This window comes from Erigeron canadensis, chromosome 8 (genome assembly GCF_010389155.1).
Source record: "Erigeron canadensis isolate Cc75 chromosome 8, C_canadensis_v1, whole genome shotgun sequence".
Classification (NCBI taxonomy): domain Eukaryota; kingdom Viridiplantae; phylum Streptophyta; class Magnoliopsida; order Asterales; family Asteraceae; genus Erigeron; species Erigeron canadensis.
In genome coordinates this window covers 32,800,172-32,821,795 of record NC_057768.1, presented here as the reverse complement: position 1 = coordinate 32,821,795, position 21,624 = coordinate 32,800,172, and the positions used below count along the sequence as shown (strand labels likewise).

The 21,624-nt window shown below is 32.1% G+C and overlaps 3 protein-coding genes across 8 annotated transcripts; all 3 read right to left on the bottom strand.

The window, feature by feature from the left end:
• Positions 1-767: 767 nt before the first annotated feature.
• On the bottom strand, positions 768-3,565 carry LOC122578943 (HVA22-like protein a). Its single transcript, XM_043751002.1, has 6 exons — positions 3,495-3,565; positions 3,006-3,108; positions 2,822-2,848; positions 1,575-1,697; positions 1,144-1,390; positions 768-1,048 (listed from the first exon to the last, which is right to left on the bottom strand). Exons 2-6 carry the CDS (start codon positions 3,074-3,076, stop codon positions 980-982), a joined length of 537 nt encoding a protein of 178 aa, XP_043606937.1. The 5' UTR covers positions 3,077-3,108; positions 3,495-3,565; the 3' UTR covers positions 768-979.
• A 1,463-nt stretch (positions 3,566-5,028) lies between these two features.
• Positions 5,029-8,636, bottom strand: LOC122579082 (transcription factor bHLH47). 3 transcript variants are annotated; one of them, XM_043751174.1, is made up of 5 exons: positions 8,513-8,636; positions 7,492-7,602; positions 7,000-7,118; positions 6,439-6,566; positions 5,029-5,543 (listed from the first exon to the last, which is right to left on the bottom strand). In XM_043751174.1, exons 2-5 carry the CDS (start codon positions 7,515-7,517, stop codon positions 5,160-5,162), a joined length of 657 nt encoding a protein of 218 aa, XP_043607109.1. In that variant the 5' UTR covers positions 7,518-7,602; positions 8,513-8,636; the 3' UTR covers positions 5,029-5,159. The 3 variants fall into 3 exon arrangements, with proteins under 3 accessions (XP_043607109.1, XP_043607111.1, XP_043607110.1); XM_043751176.1 differs by having other exon boundaries at positions 7,492-7,583; XM_043751175.1 differs by lacking the exon at positions 8,513-8,636 and adding an exon at positions 8,379-8,460.
• Positions 8,637-9,332: 696 nt separating this feature from the next.
• Positions 9,333-13,976, bottom strand: LOC122578901. Of its 4 annotated transcripts, XR_006320562.1 has the most exons (12): positions 13,750-13,976; positions 13,246-13,412; positions 13,088-13,152; positions 12,202-12,242; positions 11,999-12,087; positions 11,811-11,924; positions 11,580-11,657; positions 11,249-11,314; positions 10,923-11,033; positions 10,690-10,778; positions 10,364-10,441; positions 9,656-9,668 (listed from the first exon to the last, which is right to left on the bottom strand). XR_006320562.1 is itself a non-coding variant. In XM_043750950.1 (10 exons), the coding sequence occupies exons 1-10, from the start codon at positions 13,898-13,900 to the stop codon at positions 9,561-9,563; spliced, it is 957 nt and encodes a 318-aa protein (XP_043606885.1). In that variant the 5' UTR covers positions 13,901-13,972; the 3' UTR covers positions 9,333-9,560. The 4 variants fall into 4 exon arrangements, 2 of the variants coding, with proteins under 2 accessions (XP_043606885.1, XP_043606886.1); XR_006320563.1 differs by lacking the exon at positions 10,923-11,033 and having other exon boundaries at positions 13,750-13,975; XM_043750950.1 differs by lacking the exons at positions 10,690-10,778; positions 10,923-11,033 and having other exon boundaries at positions 9,333-9,668; positions 13,750-13,972.
• Between the last annotated feature and the right edge of the window lie 7,648 nt (positions 13,977-21,624).

Genomic DNA, 21,624 nt, shown 5'->3' with positions numbered 1-21,624 from the left:
GCATTGACATTTTCATTTTTAAAATTCGGGAGAAATATTGATAATTAAATTTGACAACACATCCAAGAAATTAAGGTTCAACAACAACAACCATCACCGGTCGTTAACTTTCTCGTAAATACGTTTATAATATACTCGTACTATAATACTCGTATTAGTTTTATATAATTATTTGGAAACAGGATTAGTACACGACGAAACGGTCTTATTGTCTTAAGAGAAAATTTTAACATTAAGAAGAATTTTACCCAATTTTTCTTAATGAATCTTAGCCACATGTCACTAGTCAATTATTGAATTTTTAAACATATATATAAACCTACGTACCAAATTAATCTTCAACGTCATTGTGTTTCATCAAAAGGTTATGGAAGTAATTCTTCTCCTTATGTCACACGTATGAAAAGTTATACGCATGCTTAAGCAAGAACTCGAAATCGACCGACCAGACCAAAGCAAGTCAAATGATTTGGTCGACCCGGGTTTTAAAAATTCTAAACTGAACCAATATACATGGTTTACGTTATCGTCTTTCAAAACGGAGATTACCACACATTGGTCCAACTTCTTACTTCAAACTGATCAAACCAAACCGCACTGATCTTTTTTTGTTTTAACGTCACAAAATACACGACACGTCACCCCCCCCCCCCCCCCCCCCCCCCCCCACACACACACACACACACATATGTTTGATTTTCATTAAACTTATAGCTACAAATCCAAAAGTACATAGCTGGTACCCGACTAATCGCGCGCCATATAGCTAAGTTGAACCAAAATTCTGTTAATTTAAGAACAGACAGTGATACATTATTGAATTGTATGCAGACTCAACTGCAACTCGATTTACATTTAGACCCACAACTAACGTTATGAAACTTAACGACATACCATAAACAAAGTTTAAAGATTATATACTCATCAAGGTGTATTCTGAGCCCAAAACTTATTGGGTGTCGCATGATCCACACTGACCTCAATACCCATAGTCATCTTCTGAGAAGAAAGTGTTGCCTCTATAATTAACTCCCCCACCAACATTAGCCTGTAAAACACAAGGACACATATAGACATCAGTTTATTAAGAAAAAGGAACATTATGTGTTGGCGACAGAGAGAATTAATTTGACGTTAGCATACATATTGAATGGTTTCATCTGGGCGGTATTCGTGAGTGTATTTGTCACCAGAGACTAGGATGTCATCTTGCGCGGAGATTGGTGTCAAATTGTGTTTCTTACTTGGGACATTCCAGAGGTTGGCTGCAGTCTTGTCTCCAGTGTAGAAAGGTCTAACATAGTGCTGGTATACATATGTAGCACCACTGAATTGAGGTATAACCAACCAGCACGTTATAACTAGTTTTAAGTATGACCAGAATGGGATCCTGCAAAGTGACATAGTAACGTACATGATGTTTTTGAATACTCTTATACCGTTTGACCACTTTTCATCTTTTTTTTTTTTGGGTAAAAGGTTTTAAGCCCGATTAGTATACCATTTTTCATCTTAGATATCCATAAAAGTTGCAGGCCATAACTTATTGAGAAGGGGATGAAGGATGACAATACCAGTCAACAAGTGTGTAAAAGGTGAGCTCAAAAAGAGTGATCATAGAATACAAGACCCAATACGTAAGCCATTGCTGATCATCTGCAGTATTTTTAGTCTCAATTGCTCTGATAGAGGCGTATCTGATAGAAAATGCAGACAGAAAAAACCATGTTATACCACAATTAACCAACAGCCATACAAAATGTTCCCCGCCAGCAATAAGTTGTGGGTTAAATCTTGTTAGTATGCCAGTATGTGTTTCTAAACGTATCCAAATAAATAGTCAAAACTTTATAGTATATATGTTCTCTTATTTTAAAGCTTGCTAAACTACGTATCACATTTCCTATCAACGTTATTGTACATTGTATGTATCTCGTGACTTATTCATCAATTACTTTACCAGTATTTGTTTTGACGTGGCAACCATAAAAGTTGCCACGTCATAAAATAGGAAGTCAAGGTTACAAGCGATAAAGAGGTCAGAATAGTACAATTGGTAGCTTTGATACCAATTGCTACGACCAACGAAACTTAGTCCAACATAATGGCAACATATAAGTCCAATAGAGTTCCATTCTATAACCAACCGGTGATCGAAGAAGTAGCCTATTGGTTTGCATATTTAGTACAACTGTTTCCTACATTTATCAATGTGAGACATGGGTTTGCAGCCAACACGTACTCACTCGTAAAGTATGTGTACGTTAATTTCTAGTTAGATTTAAATTTTATATCAAGAAAAATGATATATCCCACTAATCCTCATCAAACCATAAAACCGCATGAATTATCGTTCTTAACGTATCTCTTGACTTGCCCGTTTCTTTTTTTAGTCATTAAGTGCTGAATGTATTAAGTGGCTGAATGTATAAATAATGTTTATATGTATTAAGTAAAACATAAGTAATTGAGTTATTTTTGTATATTAAGTTAAAAAACAAACATAAAACTTGACTTAATTATTAAGTTTTAGACTTTTAAGTTTATTAAGTAAAAATGAAATATGGCCATAGTTTGATATATTAAGACTCTTGAGTCTTGAAGCAATACAACTTATACAAGTGTTTCTTAATGGTAAGTAGTGATACCAAAAGTTATAAAATAAAAACATTAGCCAAAAGGTAAATCATATCCACACCACCAATAAAGAGCAAGGAAAAGTAAATTTATAGTCAGCTTAATTAGCTCAATTCTCGTGGAGTAAATGATTCAAAGCAAGGCAAAGTAAAAAAAAAAAAAAAGAGACAAGTGGATAACTTACAGAGGGTAAGCCAAACTAACTAATGGCCTGCAAATGAATCAGTAAACAAAAATAAAATCAGCGCCAACATATATATGCAAACAATAAACATATACTACTGCTATTTATTGCATCTATATATCTATCTATATGTAACATATGAGAAAGATATATTAGAAAGAAAGGTATGTCGTAATTAACTAACCCAGCAAGAACGTCAATGTTTTGAGCAATGAGTAGTAACAAATCTCCAGCAGCAGCTCCTGATCTCCCCATTAATTAATTTTTAAGCAACCACGTACTTATCTCTACAAGATAATAATAATAATGAAAATAAGTATCACAGGAATGAAGGAAGATATATTGTCGGCCGAAAACAGGAGAGAAGGACACGTGTTGATTTTTTGTCACAACCTTACAAATCTTTATTGCATACTCATACACACACACACGTAATAATGCATATATAAGGATATATGCATTTTCATTTTTAATATTATTGAAATATAAAAGGATGACAAGGTAGGTAATACATGCATTTTCATACTTAATGAGATGTAAAAAGGATGAAAATATGATACAAAATGTTGTAAAATGTTATAATTATTAGTAGAAATAATAATGTAATGTAGATAAAAAGTGAAATTTTCACTAATATAACAAAAGTCGTCAACACGATAAACGCGGGGCCTACCAATTAAAGGATCGTCCCTGTGTAAATAAAAAGAAAAGAAAAAACTTATGTGATTTTTTGAAAATAATCTATACTAGTACATATGAAGCAACATCAGTAGGATACTATTCCTTTGAAGTTTAGAGGCTTGGAGCTGATAAGAAAAGAAAACCAAAAATATCTTTGTGGGTTTTATTTGTTGTCGACGGCTCCAAAAAGGTGAAAGACAAAAACCAGTTGTCTAATCCTTTTTTATTTTTTTTTTCTATTTATGTATTTATTTTATATATAAATATATGGGCTTATTGTGTTGTCGACGGCTCAAAAAGGTGGAAGACAAAAACCAATTGCCTTAAAGTCCTAAACCTTTTAACTTTATATATTTAAATGGGCTCACTGTGGATATAGGCCAAATTTAACCCAGTCCCTAGTATTGGCTATTAGCCTATTACAGATAGAAAAAAGAAAAGGTTAACGCCGGGATTCAAACCGGGGTGAAATTTCGGTAATAAGGTGAGGTGTTGAATCTTGCAGTCGACACAATCCCATCTTGTCGCCCATTCAGCTCGAATTACCTTTCTAAGTGTTGGACTAAACGGGGTAACATTACCTTAACGGTTGTCATGATAATTTGTTAAAACCATCCATGTACCCGCGTAATGTGGCGGCAACGGTTGTGGTGGTAACGGCGGCGGGGGCAGTGGTGGTGGTAGGAGTGTGGTCATTGATGTAAAAATAGTTGATGTAAAAGGGTGTATGTAATTATTCCAAGGGTTGAGAGTGTATATTATAAATAATTTTGTTAAAGTATCATATGTGTATTATGTGAATATTTAAATTAGTGAATAAATAATAGAGTATTATAGATATACTGAATCATTATTTAAGAAAGAATAGTTGTTTATAAAGAAGTATAAATAGAGCATAGGAGAAGATAAAGTATAATTTTTGAGTTAATATAATATTCTACATTTACAAAAGGGGAATGATATATCTATAACAATTATTTGTAAATGTATGTTTTACGTAGTTGTAAACTGTATAGTAAAACATGTATATTTATTGTAAATGTCTAATAGTTGTAGATTTATCCACTTCCCTTTACAGAAGTCTTCCCATTCCATTTATGCTAAGCATTCTAATGCTGGTAGTTCTTTTAAAAGCTTCTTTTCAAACTTGTTACAAAAACGATTTATATAAAGCTTTCTCTTTAATGTTATGACCTTATAAAAAGTCTTTGAAACATTTTTTAATAATATATTTGTAGTTGAGAAGAAAAAAAATTGTTTTTCTTCTTTGTAAATTTATATTTATAAGTTATCCATAAAAAGATATTCCAATGGATTAAAGTTTTATTAAAAGCTTTATATAATAGTGAAAAGCTTTATCAACATCTCCATTGAAGAGCAGTCTTGCTTATTATCAATTTATCATGACCTATTAAACAGCAATGACATTAGTACATTATTTATTGGTTTTGTTATTATAAATTATCAATATTAATATTCTAAAATCAACACATGGATGGTTGTTACTGGATTTCTGGATTACCTTCTTCAAAATCAACTATAAAGAAAACATGGTATTAACACTAAACAGTTAGCCGTTTCTTCGGTAATTGGCATCACATAACAAAGTGGGACTACTAACACGAACTATGATAACACGTTATACAGATTATTAACACTATACTCGTTCCCTATGTTGTTCCTCTTGAGAAGGCTTTACAAGTTGTGAAGGCCAAGAATCAGAAGGAGTGGGATACCGAGGGTTTGGTTTACTGACATTAGAGATAGGTTTGTTCAACTTGAAATCTGGCTGTGGGTGAAGTTGAACGTTGTGACAAGTGGGAATTACGAAAACAGGATTCAGAAGTGGATCGCCAGATGGTATCCGTATAATTTCCTGAGGAAAATATTGTGGTAATTGTGGTTCATGAGATTCCATTGCTGGGGCATTCAGGTCGAGGTTTGGCTGGACCGTTCTTTCCTTAATCATGCTCTTTAGTTCACCGATCTGCTTCTGTAGGGTACAAGCTTCATCTTGAAGTTCATTCATCTCAACTGTGACCTACACATGAAAGAGTTTGGTCAATAAGAATGCGTGGAAAATCTTATCCCATTTAGATCCAATTAGTCACATTATAATAAAATATAGCTACAATGAAACAGATCAAAATCCACCCAAAGTGAATTCACAATCCAAAATCTCCTAAAAGTTCATAGCTACTGCGATATAAGTTTTATAAGGATATGCAATACCTTAATTACCATAATCCACTGCTAACCAAAACACTCAACAATTGTATATTTGTATGTTTCATACAGATTGATTTAGAAAAAACATGTTACATAATGCTTAAGGTGCAAAATGTGAGGGTTGGGTTATTGGTCAAAACGGATTTTGGTGGGAACTAGCCAATCTTACATTAACAGATTTTACATATTTTTTAATAGAAGACGGTTTGGAAAAACTGTATCCTTGTAAATTTCTTCTCCTCAGCTTATTGTTATTGATATTCTTAACTCAGCAAGTACTCCCACTTGACCTAGAATTCAGAAGACTTTCACTGCTTGAGTGTTTGAACCATTTTGAGATAGAACAGAACTCAAAGCAGCCCATAAATGGTTTGACACTTTGACAAAGAACAGTTTGAGATCCCTCAAGACTCAAGAGATAGGTTATCTCATAACTGTGGGGACTCGTCTCTTCAAATTATTAAATGAATAAAGTTTGCCATTTTCTAATTTCACTGAATAGTTGCCACATAAAAGGTGTTGATTTAATCTCAAACTAATGGATAAAGAGTTGTGAATTTTAACAGCTGATAGTAGAATAAGACCTGGTCCAGATAAACTGCAATAAATAGTGGGTGGTATTTATTGATGTGGCTCATGGGTGGTTGGATTATGTTTTACACGGTTGAATCAGCTTAATGAAGTAACTCTTGCTACTTAAAACTTACATATTGTGATTCGGCTAGTAAAGCTGCATTCTCCTTTTTAAGAGACATGATCTGATCAAGCATGTCCTTGACAACTCGAGTAGTTTCACCTAATATAGAGGCTTTGCCACTGTTTTGTTCTGTGAGTTCTGCAAGAAAAAAATTCATACATTAAATAACCATTTTTAAGCTGCTTTCATGATTTACAATTAGGTATATTTTTCCTCCTATGTGCATAGAAAAATACAGCAAATATTGATATGGAAGTTCAAACTTCAATAGTTACAACTCCTTACATCCCAAATCCCTAAAGAATACCCATGTTTCTAAATGTTTTCCATACATTTTATAGTAATCGTGCCTATCAACTCCCATAGTCCCATGGCAATAGTTCATTGCATGTAGTTTATGTTTATTTATTCATGAGAAATAAATTATTAATTTTACAACCAGATTTTACTTGGGAACGTCTTTCTTCAGTTAATTTGATTATCAAAATAAAACGACTACAGATAGCAAATAATAAATTACACAATAAGAAAAAGTTACCCAAAAATAAATTACACAATAAGAAAAAGTTACCCAGTGCAGCAGCCAATTCAAGAAAAAGTTCATTCAAATGTTCACGCTTCAATTTCTCCCTTTCAGCTTTATGAATTCTTTTAGGAACTTTACCAAGATTCTTCCTGCTGGGCTGCAGGCTGCATCAAAAGCACTATTTTTAGTAACGAAAAAATATAGCACTTCATTTCAAATTTGTATATGGTTGTATAGTTATGACTTAATTCGTATACAGAAACTAAAATAATTGCAGGAAATGACTCTAATATAAAGGTGGATAACATAGTATGATGCTGGAAACATTTGAAAGTTCAGGGCTCCTAAAAGCAGACTATTGGTGAAAGATATGAACAAGAAGGCACAACCAGATAACTAAGCATGTTTTCATAATATCGATTACATATGCCTATAACAAACTTCTTTCAAAAATATCCATGCCCAGACTCTACTAATTCTGAGGTGGTACCATATTTCTAATGGAAGAAATAAAAAATGAATCTTTAATTAACTGACCACGTAGGTGATTTTTCTGCTCCCATGTTGATCTTCCTAGACGTCCACCGTGGTCAATCTCCAAAATCTAAATTTAGAATCTTATCCTTTATCTAGTCAAAACAGAATTTCCTGAATCATGAGAAAGAAAAAATAAATTCAGGGACACTAAAATAAAAGGGAATAACTATGAACTAAATAGGATATAACATGAATTCATGCATTATTCCTAGAAACAAACCAGCCAAAGAAAATTGATTACAGTACACGTTTCCTAAAAAAACAGCCGGACAGTGCATCTAAATTGTGATGCGCAAGGTAAAACCAGGTAACAGATTCAAAGATGCAACATTGCAAAGGTATGAACACGGAACACCAAATGAAATTGAATGATAGATTTGCTAGCGCAAAAAAAAGGTCAAATTTGGAATTTTTTGAAGAAATGTGAAGAAAATGGGCAAACACTGATATAGAGTTTTCGAGATCTCGCTGATCTCAATAACAATGTAACAAAACAAACAACACATCTCATAGCTAATCTTAATTCATAGCGGATAACTATATCGATAATTCCATCCGAGAGATATCATGCATCAAATTCAGTTTACTTTATATAACACAGAATCCAATAATCTTTAAGATCTCAAAAACAAACACAAAATCACATACAATTATACAAAAAGCTTGTAATTTCAATAGATTTTTAATTAGAACCAGCTCAATACCTTAGCACATGATCTAAAGGTGCAAGCAAAATTCCTAAATTTCATCTTTACACAAAAATGAAACCCTAACTTTACACAATTTAACTCGATTCAATTCAAAACTTAATAAATAATAAATTATTAAAATTCATGAAAACCTAATTACAAATACATGCATATATATATATATACATATATACTTACAAACACAAGAGAATCGTTAATCGGAACAGCTCAATATCAAATCAAATAAATAAATGATTAGTCTACCGATCTGAAAGTTATGTACATACATATGATATATATATATATTCACAGAAATATGTATAGGTATATACCGTTGGAGAGAAAGAGAGAGAGAGGGAGATTGTGAAGCGCCGGAGTTAAGAAAGAGAGGCGTGTGGCCGGCGAAAGAAAGTGGGTTTATACAAGGCAAAGTGGAGCGTGTGTGGCACACGCCAGTAGTAATGTACGTATCACATGTATTGATATATATTGCCACGTCGGATTTTACAGAGTGGATTATATATAGTTTTTGGTTTGGTGTTGCATACTTGGGACACGCTTTTACTTGCATTGTTTACATTACTTGACCACTTCTCTTTCTTTGATTCTTCTTTTGTACAACTTGATGATACACTTGTGTAAGTTTTTTTTTTTTTTTTTTCCCCTCCTTTTGGAAATTATTATTAGTTACGAATATTATTTTGATAAACTTTTTATGTGACCATATTATGCCTGATGGGATAGGACTAGTTGCAAAATGGATGAGATATCTACACGTCTGATGGATGTATATAGCGAGCTGTTAGGGAAAGGTATTCCCACATTGGGATTCATTGCAAAAGGAAAAACATCTTGGTATAACCCATTTATCCAAAGCCAACATATTTGACCCCAAATTCATCCCGTGAAAGTCATACGCTTCAAGTCCTGATCAATAAGTCACAAATCTAGATCGAAAATTTTTGACCTGAAAATCTGAGACTTTTAAAACAATGGTTAAAGTCAAAAAATGTCAAACCGTCAACTTGAATCTATCTAACCTAATTGGCAACCCTACTTATTAGAAAGATAATGTAGAAAGAAATACTATTTTCCACCAATAGAAATTACAATATCATATAGAATAACCAAACGAACTCTGCACACACGAAATTATGCTAGTATGGTATTGGCCTATTATGGATTCTAAAATTTAAATCTCTTAGAGCTCATAAGCCAGTCTAGACTCTGAACATTGACCACCACTAGTATTAAAAACACAAATAGGTTACTCCAAAATATTCACATGAATTACATCTGATACATACTACCAAGATTGGATACAATTAGACTCTGCAGAACATTGGGAACTACCATACAACAAAAAATTATTAGAAACTCTCATGTTTTTGTACATCCAAATTGGAAACGACGTATTTTCATTTTTCCATCTAGCGCCAAAGCCAACACATCGTATTCTTCCACGTACCACAACTCAGAAATTGTAGCCTAAAACAACAAAAGGAAAGTAAACCACTCATGTATTGCAGAAATTATAGAAAAACATAACCGGACAAAAAGTTGTCATTAAATTGTCGCAAGTTATCATTATTAAACCTTGGTTATGTTCTGCAATTTCAATGGTGTGTATATTAGGTTTACTAACGGGGCTTAACTTTTACTTAATGAGTATAAGAGCTTAACAATCAATAATGAACAAGATCAGAAAAAAGCTGGATTATTATTTATCAATAACTTCTCATGCCAACAATGTCATACTATTACGGTTTGGTCAAGTGGTTCAGTAGAGATTTTTGCAAGAACAACGAGAACTTTTAAAGTTTGTGTGAAAAAACGTGTACTTTGAGTTAATTCACATGTGAAAAGTCAAAAAATTCATACGAAGAGTCGATGACAAAAAAAAAAAAAAAGGTTTAGCCATAAAATTAGCTTTTACTCCGTAATTGGCATGCAAATGAATTTGTTTACATGTACCATTCACATGTAAACATATGAAATTACATGTTTTTTACAATTTTTTTTGTTCTTCTATGAACCATTATTATTATTATGTTTTGTATATGAATGAATTCAATCACATGTAATCTATAACTTAAGAGTTCTCTCAGTTCTTACGAAAAAAAAGGGTTTTATAATGAACCTAACCTCTAAATAACTATGAAATATGAAGTCACAAAATATACCTTGGTTCCACGGATGCGATTATTCAAACGAGCTACTAGCTCATGAAAGTGTTGCAGTTCTAAAGCACTATCAAGCATCTTTATAGTCACAATGAGAGTAAAAGAGTTAGACACTAATCTAAAATTCAAAGCAACCAAAAGAACGAACCAATCAATCCATGACAACCACCAAAACTACCCTAAATTCATTAGAAGATACAGATGGGGTGTCAAAAAATAAGCATTAGCCCAAATATGTTTACACTAAAATAAGTAATTGCTATGCATTTCATTGTAATTGGAGCTAGTCATAAATCTGCCTAGAACAAGCATATTAAAATGATCACCTGATAAAACAACCACCAAGTAAAACTGTAAAATGGGGTTATGATGAACCTCTAGCACGTCAAAGTATACTTTGTATGCATTAAACCTCCTGTATCATTTTTTTATTCAGAAAACTAGATCATTATTGAAGCAAATATCAAATGTTCATATCTGAGTGATAATTTCTCAAAATAATTCTTAAAAAAGGTAAACCAACTTGACTAAATTTACTAGTTTTGACCCGTCAATTCACCTGTCAAGTTGCCCATTTTGCCACCTTCAGGGGCAAAACCAAACTAAGATCAAGCCATATCAAATTTACATGAATGTTCCAAAAAAAGAAATGGTTCATAATATTCACCACCTGAAAGTTAGCATCCAATTGCTTAATAGAAATTGCAAAAAGAAGTTCTATAGATAGCAAAAAGACTATTATTGTATATAGAGCAGAACGAACAAAAGACAACATGGAGAATGAATCTGAATGCAACAGAAGAAATCATTGACTGTATCAAAATTGTTCCAATCACAAGCTGTACATCTAAGGAAATCTTAAAGCATCAAAACTGGAATACCAACCTTGGATGAAATTTTAGGGTGACCAAGAATTCTTGCAAGTGATGTATGAAGTATGGCAGGAGCATACTACAGCATAAAAGACAACAGTAGTCGATAAGAGATGAGTGTAAATGCCATTAAATATAACAAATGCTGCAACATAATTAGAACCACATTTTGTAAGAACCGTCATTTATTGACAACAGATAAGAATCTTATTGCTTTTTTATTTGCAATAGAACATATTTTAGGATGTTTTAATAAAATTTGTAAGAAGAAAGACAGTGTGCAGTTTGAGCTTTCACATATCATTTGAAATTCTATACAAAAAGCTGAAGAATAAAGCTCTTACAAGTTGCTTTTTTGGAGCATGTGGAAGAGCATTCCTCAATTTAGAACGAATAGTAACAGGATCTGTCCCGGAGATCAGCTATGTAAGAAAGAAAAGCATAAAAGAAACATCTAAGCACTAATTAAAGATTAACTATGGAGCAATGTCCATACACAAGTAACTAACTAAGCTATTGAACACATATGCAGTTCTACAATGACCTCTTTTAATGCTACTATATACTATTTGTACCTGCCAGCAACCGAGAAGCACGCCAGTAGAAGTCAAAGCAACTCTATCCAATACAATTTTCATTGGGCACAGTGTGTCTGCAACTGCTTTTACAGCATTTACTTCAGCCTCGATCTGCAATATCAGGTTTAGTAATACCATAACCATTGTAGACTGTAAGAATGAAAGCACTACAGAAACATGCTCACTTCCTCTTCTGAGGCAGGAACGGGTATAACGTGGTTTGAAGCATGGACCATGCTAAAATGGTAGAGCGCGGAATTCTGAAACCAAATCACTAACCCAAAAATGATTAAGCATTAAAGACAGACAAACAAACAATGGACCTTTTTTGCAAGTTCCGGTAAACCCAAATGTACACTTGGTATTTCAGAAGACATTTAAAACTTACCTTCATTGAGGGTTGGAGAAAATATGTCCCTCACTGCTTTCCTGCAGTAAGAAACAACATGCATAAACGAAAAGAACATTATAACCACTCAAAGGTCGAAAAAGGATAATATATTACCAATAACACGAGTTCTATGACTTCTATCAATCTGTTCCAATAGACTCTAGGTAGGCAAAAAGGTTAAATATACTTAGAATTATAACAGGCGTAACAATGAAGGATTCCTAAGTCCTAGCATGATAACCATCTTTATACACTCCAATTTCTCCAATCAAAGTTTTTGATATAGCTCATAGTGATATTCTGAGAACGCACATGACATGACAAGACATGATACATATAACATCACAGGTGTAAGCACATGTCATAGCAAATTGACTGAATCTATGCAATTATAAAAACAGAAATATAAATTAGCAGAAACTGCATTGTAAGCAACTTTATTTATATTTGGCAACTCTCGCAGCCTACTTAACAAACATAAGAAGAGAAACAGTTTATATGGGAGCTGGAAAAAAGACTGAAACTGACAAAACAGAGGTTAATTGGGCATAACACGGAAAAGTGACAAAGTTTGGCTTAGATGGTGAAATGAAAGTGTAAAATCATCTTGAATATTTGACTCCATGTGCGATTTTCGTGAGTTAAAAATAGAATGGTCTTTGATATTCGCTATTAAGTCACCTTCAAGAGTACGCAACATGTCAATATGTCATGCTTGTTTATGCACCAATGACACTCATGTTTTAACAAAATTACTATACAAACTCGATATTTCACCAAGTTTTAATTGATAATAACTTCCTCATATCAAGTGATTAGATCTACACACAAGCTAGCATTACATATAGACATAAAAGGTTAAGAAAGATTGCAAGTCTCTTACGAGATAGGAACCGAATACTCGGTACTCATATGCAGGACATTAGCCCGAACAGGAGGGTTGGCACGCTGCAGTGACAATAAGAGTATCAGCCAGCAACAATAACATTAACAAACAAGCAAAACCAGAATATCACAAACTTATCGTACTTATCTAACTACCTTCAATGTAGGTGTCACAGATCCATTCTTAACATCAAAGAGATCAGAAAGTAACAGCGACTGCGATGTCTCGCCCTGTTTAAGAAAAAGTGCACCATGCTCATCCAAATCCCTGCTCAATCTGTCATACAGTCTTGACCTCTCTCCATTCAAAAGCGGAATATTTGCTACACAATTATATTAACACTCTAGTAACTATGTATATAAAAAAATCGCCCTTGTGCTCCATCTACTAGTGCAAAATCTAATATCAGCAACATTAATTTAACTTGAAGGACTGTCATACTTGTGTCAAAATGATTGGTAATCATCAATCAACTAAGCCCGAATCATCAATGAAGTAAGGTTAATCATATCAATCTTCACTACATTATAGCAACTACAATCTACAATCACTACGCTATCGTCCAAAAAGTTGGTTTTCAGACAACCCTAATTGCGCCAAACCTGGTTAACTTAGGCCCATGATGTGAAAGCTAATAATTAAAAAGAAGTATGAAGTACCTGTAGTGGAATTAGGAAATGAAAATTTAGAAGCTGTACGGAAAAGAGCGTAAAAGGTGATTAAGGAAATTAACCAAATCAAAGCTGCTGCTTTTGATTGATTATACCAATTCTTAACACGGGCCATTTTTTTAAATTTATTCTTAAGCATTGGATTGAAGAAAATAAAATCAGATAATCATCATATAACAATAATCATTTTTATAATAAGATTACTATTTTAAAGTATTCATCACGCTTATTTCATTATATTTATCTGGTTTGGTAAGACATGCTTTCTCAGTTACGACTTACAGTTACAGTCTTTAACTTACAAATAAAGCCATTCGGGTCGGGTCACCCATTATCCAATATGACACCGACATATAATTTCGAAAGCTCGATGGAAAAACCCCTACTAAACATGACGATTTATTTTACTTTTGAATTTTTCTTATAGAAATAGTATTAGTATTAATATAATATAAACAAGTAAGTGACTATCTAGGTAGCAAAATACGGAGATTACAAACAAAAAGTCATAAGTTAGAAAAAAAGAGTTTAAGAACAACTTATTAGACCATCTATAGTATTTTTTTAATTTTTTACTATATAAAATATGTAAAAATGTACGGTGATATTAAAGTATAAGGATCGATATGTATATGTAAACACATTTATATGGTCTGAGATAAAATTAAAATATTTTAAAAAGTTAAGATATAACGTGACAGCTTAAAAACGCCTAAAGACGTCCATAGCATTGGAGATACACTTATATTTGCTAAGAGTCGAAATTTAATCAATGGGAGGACGATTTTAGTTAATGATCGGGTTTTGTATATAAAAGGCCAACTTTGCGGTTTTGGGCTATAAACCGTCAAACCAACCACTTGGGCCTCTAACATGATGAATGTCGGACTTGCAAAAAGTTGATAGGTTCAACATGACCCGCTAAAACTCAGTTTTGCAAGTACTAAAGTTATTCTTTTCTACCCCATTTCCATTTTGACTAGTTATTCATCGACCTCCCAGTTTTACCACATTTAAGTGATTTAACTTTCTTATTTTTGACCAACTTTTGTCTCTTATAATCCTTAATACGTAGTATTTACGGAACAAATTAAGCCTTTTTTCAACAAAAAGCTGTCAAAGTTTGTGTTTAAGATGATAAATTGATGATATACTTGCACTAATTTTTAGTCATATATAATAAATTAACAAGCCGTATAAATTATGTGTTGTTATAGATAACTAAAAATTATTAGTCGGATATTATTATTACGCTATACTGTTTTGTCGTTTGATGTAAGTATTGTAATCGACGGTAAAAAGTGTCGTGGATTTATCAAGGTCCGTTGATTAATGAGCTTATAATAATTACGTGCATGGTATGGTGGGACTGCCAGAGAGGCTGCTGCTACCTTCGAATAAAAAAAAGGTACTCGTGAATGAAAATGATTAACACAAAGATGGTCCCCCATTCTGACCCAAACACCTGGAGCGATAACCTGCTTGCTTGGCCCATGCCATATTCATATTTACTTGGCCCATATCTTTATTGTCTTAGGGCCTTGGAGGAAATGATGATATATAAATATTAAAAGAATTTAAGAAACTTTTACTAATTAAATTTATTTATATGAAATACGATCATCATCATGGAAGAAAAAAAATATATAGAAAAAAGAAGAAAGAGAGGAGAGGTTAGTGTTATTTCTTGTATCTACCATATGAATTCGAAAGCAAAATTTATATTCAATATTTACTAATTATTGATTATGTCTTCAATTACTTTTTATTAATGCTATCATCATTAATGAGCAAGCTCCCATAACCTCGATAGAGTTTTTGGAGTTCATACGGATTGAAGCAGTTCCTTTGAATAACTGTACGTAAAGTATGTAAAAATTAGTCAGGGTCGGTTTTGAGGGTTTAGAAGCCATATTTGAGTTAAAAAAATGTCCCCAACCCGGAACAAAATGCAATTATTTAAAGGTTCTAATTAAAAAATAATTTACAGCAATAACCATATATAAGAAACGGGAATTGATACGAACGACATGACCCTAATGGAATTCAAATGTAAACTTTAGTTGTCCATTCGTGTGGGGGGCGTCAATTCAAGGCTTCATGTTTGCATATAGGTACTACTACCACGCATAATACCAACGACAACTTTTCGCTTTACCTTGATCGATTTACATCTTTAAATTTTCTTCTTTATATAATAAAAAATTGATAGAGAAAAATGATGTATGCATGGCATTCATTAATTGCACAAAAATGAAAACAAATAGAGTATATAAGTAGAACCTTAGCTTGAAACGATGAAATTATTCACCACGGGGACATGATAGATGGACCCAATTTATAAATACTATTAAAGGGAGGGTTGCTACATTTTTTAAAAAACTATGTCATCGAAATAAATTCATGATTTTCCTCAACAACAATGGAAGTAGCCATATAATCCTCTATTTTTGGCCCCATAATTAAATTCTAAATCGGCTTCTTGCCATGTAAATGTGAGTCTTTTCTTGATCGGTGTATCAAATTTTATTCTGATTAGAAATTAAACCGGCATCAACAGTGTCAAACCTCGCAAGGACTAGTGTGGCTCCTTGATTCGCTCCTACTCCCAAGAGCTGATAGTGAAAACCCAATCTATCATGGTCATGGAGATAATTATTTACAAAATGATATGCTAAGTATATTTCTTGATAAAACAAATAAGATAAGATCTTGACTGGATCATGAAAAAACTGATGTCCAGAAATTCATAAAATACAATTATAAACTAATGCACAGGGATTTTCATGATGCACAATAAATTTTAGTCAAAGAAAATTGATTGTTTTATTTATTTTACTTTAATACTTGTTTTATTTTACCTATAACCTGATTTAATATTATTTTATTACTCTTAGTGCATATATACAAAACTATAACAATAAAAAATGTATATCATAATGCGACATTGTTTAAACTTTGAAAAATAGTGCCTATTATATATATGCATTATAAATTAAGTTTCACTAAATTAAGTTTCACTACATAGTGAAACTTAATTTATAATGAATATATATAACAGTTTGAAGGCTGTTTTGTGCAGATTTTCATGGTTATTATGAGGTTATTTTGCTGCTGTTTTTGGCAGCTGTTTTGAGACTGTTTTGTACGTATTTGAAAGTTGTTTTGAAGCTATATTTATTGATGTTTTGTGCATATTTGGCGATTGTTGTTACTAACCAACCGTTATTTTTTTATTTTTTCAGTTCAAACCCGTTGTACTTGCTCATGAAAGCCGGAAAGGTCATGCTCAAGAAGTGCAAAAATGGATATGTTATCCCTTCAATAGTGAAAATGCTATGATCTTTTGTGACGAGAATACGAGATGAACGTCAACCTAAGCATTAGATCTTTGGTTTAAACTTAGAATACTTTTTGATGTTTAGCTGTTTGTAGAAGTTACTTTGAATGTTAAATGACAATAATTTGTTAATTTAATATATAATAGTTTGAATATAAATGAGATCCAGTTATTTAGCTCAAAGAAGTTTCGTTTTGATATAAGCAAATATTTGGTATGTATAACCACACAAATGATATTCAACATGAAAATTTGGCTATTTTTAGCGTCACGGATAGCAACATCTATAGCGACTTGCTTAAAATTAGCGACAAGGTTACTGTCAGAGTGGTCACGTCACAACTAGAGACATCTCACTTGACAACGCTAATTAAGTGTGTCGCTAGCTTAAAATATGTCGCTAAACGAGTCGCTAAATGTGTCGCTAATGACAATTTTCTTGTAGTGTACTTAGAAATCCCAAGTATATTTGAAATGTATGATGACCTAAATAAGACAAAAAAGAATATGATAACCTATAATAGATAAAATATATATATATATATATATATATATATATAAATAATTAACAGTCTGATAAAAATAAATTATTAATTAAGTACACATAACTTTGAAGCAATTAATCCGATAAATAATTATTAAGAAGATATAACCACACACATTGGTTTCAAGCACATGAGGTTTGATACGTTCCTGTACCAGTTGTTCACTGCATAATAAATTGTGTACATTTGTTGTAGATGGCTAAATTTTGTTGTATTAATATCACTCCTCATTTTGTGTTTTCGTCCTGAAATAAAGATCAATTTTACTTCAGAAAAATTCTATAATTACCATGCGATGAGGTTGAGGTGTTTCATTTATTTGGAACTAGATTAAACCCGCACGTTGTGCAGGGCTGACTAAAAGCGTAATTTAAAGGTAACAGATAAATACATTTTTATTCATGATTTATGATAATATAAATAATTAACTAGATTACAACTGATGCAAATAATAAAATTATAATTTATGATTATATTATATATATCAAGTATGTTAAAACATGACTAATGTAACGTAAATATTTATAAATCATATGCAAAGATGACACTTAAAAATACATAATTTTTTTAGTTATGTATAAAGAATTAAATTTAAATAATTACTAAAATTTAATATATCTTTGGGACAGATTTAAGAGAACTTATATGATAGCATTAATTTGATTCAAGATGATATAGGTTTGCAACCGACTTATTATATACTAATTTGCTGATTCAATATTTGTGCAACTTGATATATATTAATTTTGCAGGTTTATGATATGATGCAGCCGACTTCACGTGTATAACAAATAACGGAATAAGTTATTTTTAATAATTATAATGATGATTAAGATTAATGATTAAGAATAATTTAAATGACATGGATAAACATATGACACCTTAAAATTAGGAAATTAATGAAAAAATGACAACTCATAAAAAATCCTGGCATGTTCTTATAAATATCAACTAAGTAAAAACATATCCTCTCTTAGTTATATAGAGAGATTTTGGATAACTTACGTTGGGCTTTAAAATGTATAACTTCAATCGGATAGATTGGATTTGTAGTCCAGATACCTTTCAGTTTCAAACTTTCAATTCCAATCCATATTCTCCTGTTTTTTGCTACTTTATTATATATACAAATTAAATAGCTTAATTTTTTTTTTATTTATTTGCATTTTGTTTCCATTGATGAAATTATAATTTCTTGAAGTTTTTGTTCGATATTCCTGACACAATAATATCATACGAGTCATAATTAAGATCATTGCAAAACTATATATCTCATTCAAGGATGTGACTGACCTTTTCATAAAATTATCTCTCAATTCAGCGACATTCATTTACCTTTTCATATATTTAACTTCAACTTCAGAGAAAACTTAGACATTTCTAAGAATACTTTTTTCTTTGATGGGGTAGCATTTTGCTTGCACCCTGGTTTGAAATAAAAACCTTAAGATGTCAAGGGCTCTATGTGTTACTTGATACATCTAGTGATGGTTAGTTTTATACAAAGTGTATTAATTTGGTATCAAGAGGTTTCTTTTACATAATCAAAACTGATTACACGCAACAAACCCATTACAAAATTTTCATTTTAATTTATCCCCGTCATGCGTAAATAAAGGAAATAAAATTAAAGTAATACGTAGAATTATTTAAAGATATATTTTATATATATATTCTAACATATATATCACCTGCTTTTTGCCATTAAGTCACCTTGTGTAGAGTTTTAAATGACATTTACTTGAGGGTCATGCATATGTCCTTTACTACGTGAGATACTCTATCTACGTAAGGACATGAGATTTAATTATGGCAAAATATAAAAGCAAATGCCAAGTACATATGTAAAATAATGATTATGTACCAATTCTATGGGTCAACATACATGACTTATTTCTAAAGGCATGATATATCAAAATAAACAAACGTGGATTTGACAGTGTGAACTACGATGTTACTATAATTATCCATTAAGAAAGTGGAGTACACAGAAAGGAAACAAAATTATCTAATGATAAAGGATTTTTCAATTCCTATTAAGTCACTTAAAAACGCATGTCACCAAGTCTAAAAACAGATTAACACTCAATTTACTATGAGTCAGATTTCAAAATATATATACATGATTATTGATTGTGCACTAAGCTGCGTCGTGTGCCTTGTAATAAAGAAGATGATTTAGGGATGGATCGAAAAGGGTTTTTAGAGTTTGTTGGCGAATCCCCGAAGATAAGGCAATGCCTCTTTACGCTAATGATACGTGTGTTAGGGTTTTCGGCCGATTGAGATCGTGCCTATGAAGGAGAAATCATTCTCCTTTTATAGGAGAATGTTTCTTGGAGGAGAAAGTTAGGTTTCTCTTTCCTTCTTGGATTCGATATACACTTACCATGTATATCTTGATTTAAGTTGCTATCGATATCCCTTAATTAATGGGATACGATGAGCTATTGTTTAGGAAAGGATTTATACTCTAACCATTTCATTAACTCAAAACACCTCCGGGCTTGAGCCCTTCGTGGGAGTGCTTCGTGTTATACGAGCTTCGTATAGTGGATCAGAGGGGTACATCAAGCCCCCGAGTCTAATATTATAGACTGCTAGGGCTATGATTTTAGACTATACTTCTTTTCGTCTCCTTTTCTTCTTTTAAATATGCTTCGTAATACTGTGAGGAGTTAGAGAGGCGACTTTTTGTGAAAGGGGGTAAAGTAAAAAATGGGTTAAGTTAAATTGTTGAGGAAGCTTGGGCGCGGGCTTTTCGAAATTCAAGGTTCAATCATATCCTTGACACAAGTGTATTTATCAATATTTCGTCGTCATGTTTATAGATGGGTTATACAATTCTACCCAGATTTGGAGTAGTTGGGGCGTATAAGGGCTCAGTGCAACCAAAATGGATAGCGAGCGGTGATCTTTCGCCAATGAATCATTATATACGCGTATAATTTGGACGATTCCGTTAGTTAGCCGTTAAACTAATACTATCAAATGAGCAAACCTCATTTAAATACGATTTTATGTATGTTAATTAGTAAGAGCTCACTAATCAATATTTTGGGTAAGTGATATTCATACAAAAGGTTTTAGTTATCTACAACAAAGATATAAAATTTATTGCACAATGTACAACTATGACATGTAGAAATTATAATAGATGGCTAAAACTTGTTGTATAAATATCACTTTCCAATATTTTGCGGTGGTTTTGTCAAACTATATATGTTGTAGACAACATTAGATAATTTAAACCCACTAGGTACATAATGATCCATTATATAACTCCCTCTCATGTTTCATCTTTTTATGTTTTATATATCTATACTATATTATAAAACAAATAGGATTTTTAACTTTCAACTTTCAATTCAACATTTACTTTTCCAAAATGCTCCTTCTATCAATTATATATTACCAAACATCATTTCTCTCTCATCAAATCTCAACCAATCATATTTTTTCTTTCTCATCCATAAATCATTTATTCCTCCAATTCGTTCAAAATTTTTTATCTCACAAACCGTACATCGATAAATTATAAAAATTATATGGGTGTTTTTAAAATTTCATGCTCTTTCATTAAAGATGTTATTCGATATACTTTCGAATTTTTAAATTCGAGGGCGGAGCTCGTACGGCTAAGACATTTGGCTATCACACTCTATAACCTATCACCCCATAATCTCACCGCCGTAACGCGCGGATACTTGCTCTCGTTATTCTAAAAACCAAATTATTTTCATGCCCAATAAATTGAATAAACCTGTCAACGTTGGTCATTTATTACCCTGTTATTGTTCCTACAAACAAATTAAGCACAAGGAAACAATATCACAAGAACAAATACATTCGAACATTACATTAAGGGATAACGACACGAAATAGAAATGAACTTTACTCGATTTCACGAAATTAGCAATATCCTTTGAAAGTTTTACTTTTTAGAAAGCATCTTTTGTTTATTAGCAGAAAAAGTAA

Excerpts from the sequence above, each read along its gene's own strand:
- LOC122578901 (XM_043750950.1), bottom strand. The coding sequence starts at position 13,900 with ATGCTTAAGAATAAATTTAAAAAAATGGCCCGTGTTAAGAATTGGTAT. Across the intron at positions 12,088-12,201 it reads TTCTCCAACCCTCAATGAAG|TGATTTGGTTTCAGAATTCC; the intron begins GTAAGTTTTAAA and ends TTTTTGGGTTAG. Across the intron at positions 11,658-11,810 it reads TGCTTCTCGGTTGCTGGCAG|CTGATCTCCGGGACAGATCC; the intron begins GTACAAATAGTA and ends TTTCTTACATAG.
- LOC122579082 (XM_043751174.1), bottom strand. The coding sequence starts at position 7,517 with ATGGGAGCAGAAAAATCACCTACGTG. Across the intron at positions 7,119-7,491 it reads GCAGAAAAATCACCTACGTG|CCTGCAGCCCAGCAGGAAGA; the intron begins GTCAGTTAATTA and ends CTTTTGATGCAG. Across the intron at positions 6,567-6,999 it reads TGAATTGGCTGCTGCACTGG|AACTCACAGAACAAAACAGT; the intron begins GTAACTTTTTCT and ends TTTTTCTTGCAG.
- LOC122578943 (XM_043751002.1), bottom strand. The coding sequence starts at position 3,076 with ATGGGGAGATCAGGAGCTGCTGCTGGAGATTTGTTACTACTCATTGCT. Across the intron at positions 1,698-2,821 it reads GTTAGTTTGGCTTACCCTCT|ATACGCCTCTATCAGAGCAA; the intron begins GTAAGTTATCCA and ends ATTTTCTATCAG. Across the intron at positions 1,391-1,574 it reads TTTTACACACTTGTTGACTG|GATCCCATTCTGGTCATACT; the intron begins GTATTGTCATCC and ends GTCACTTTGCAG.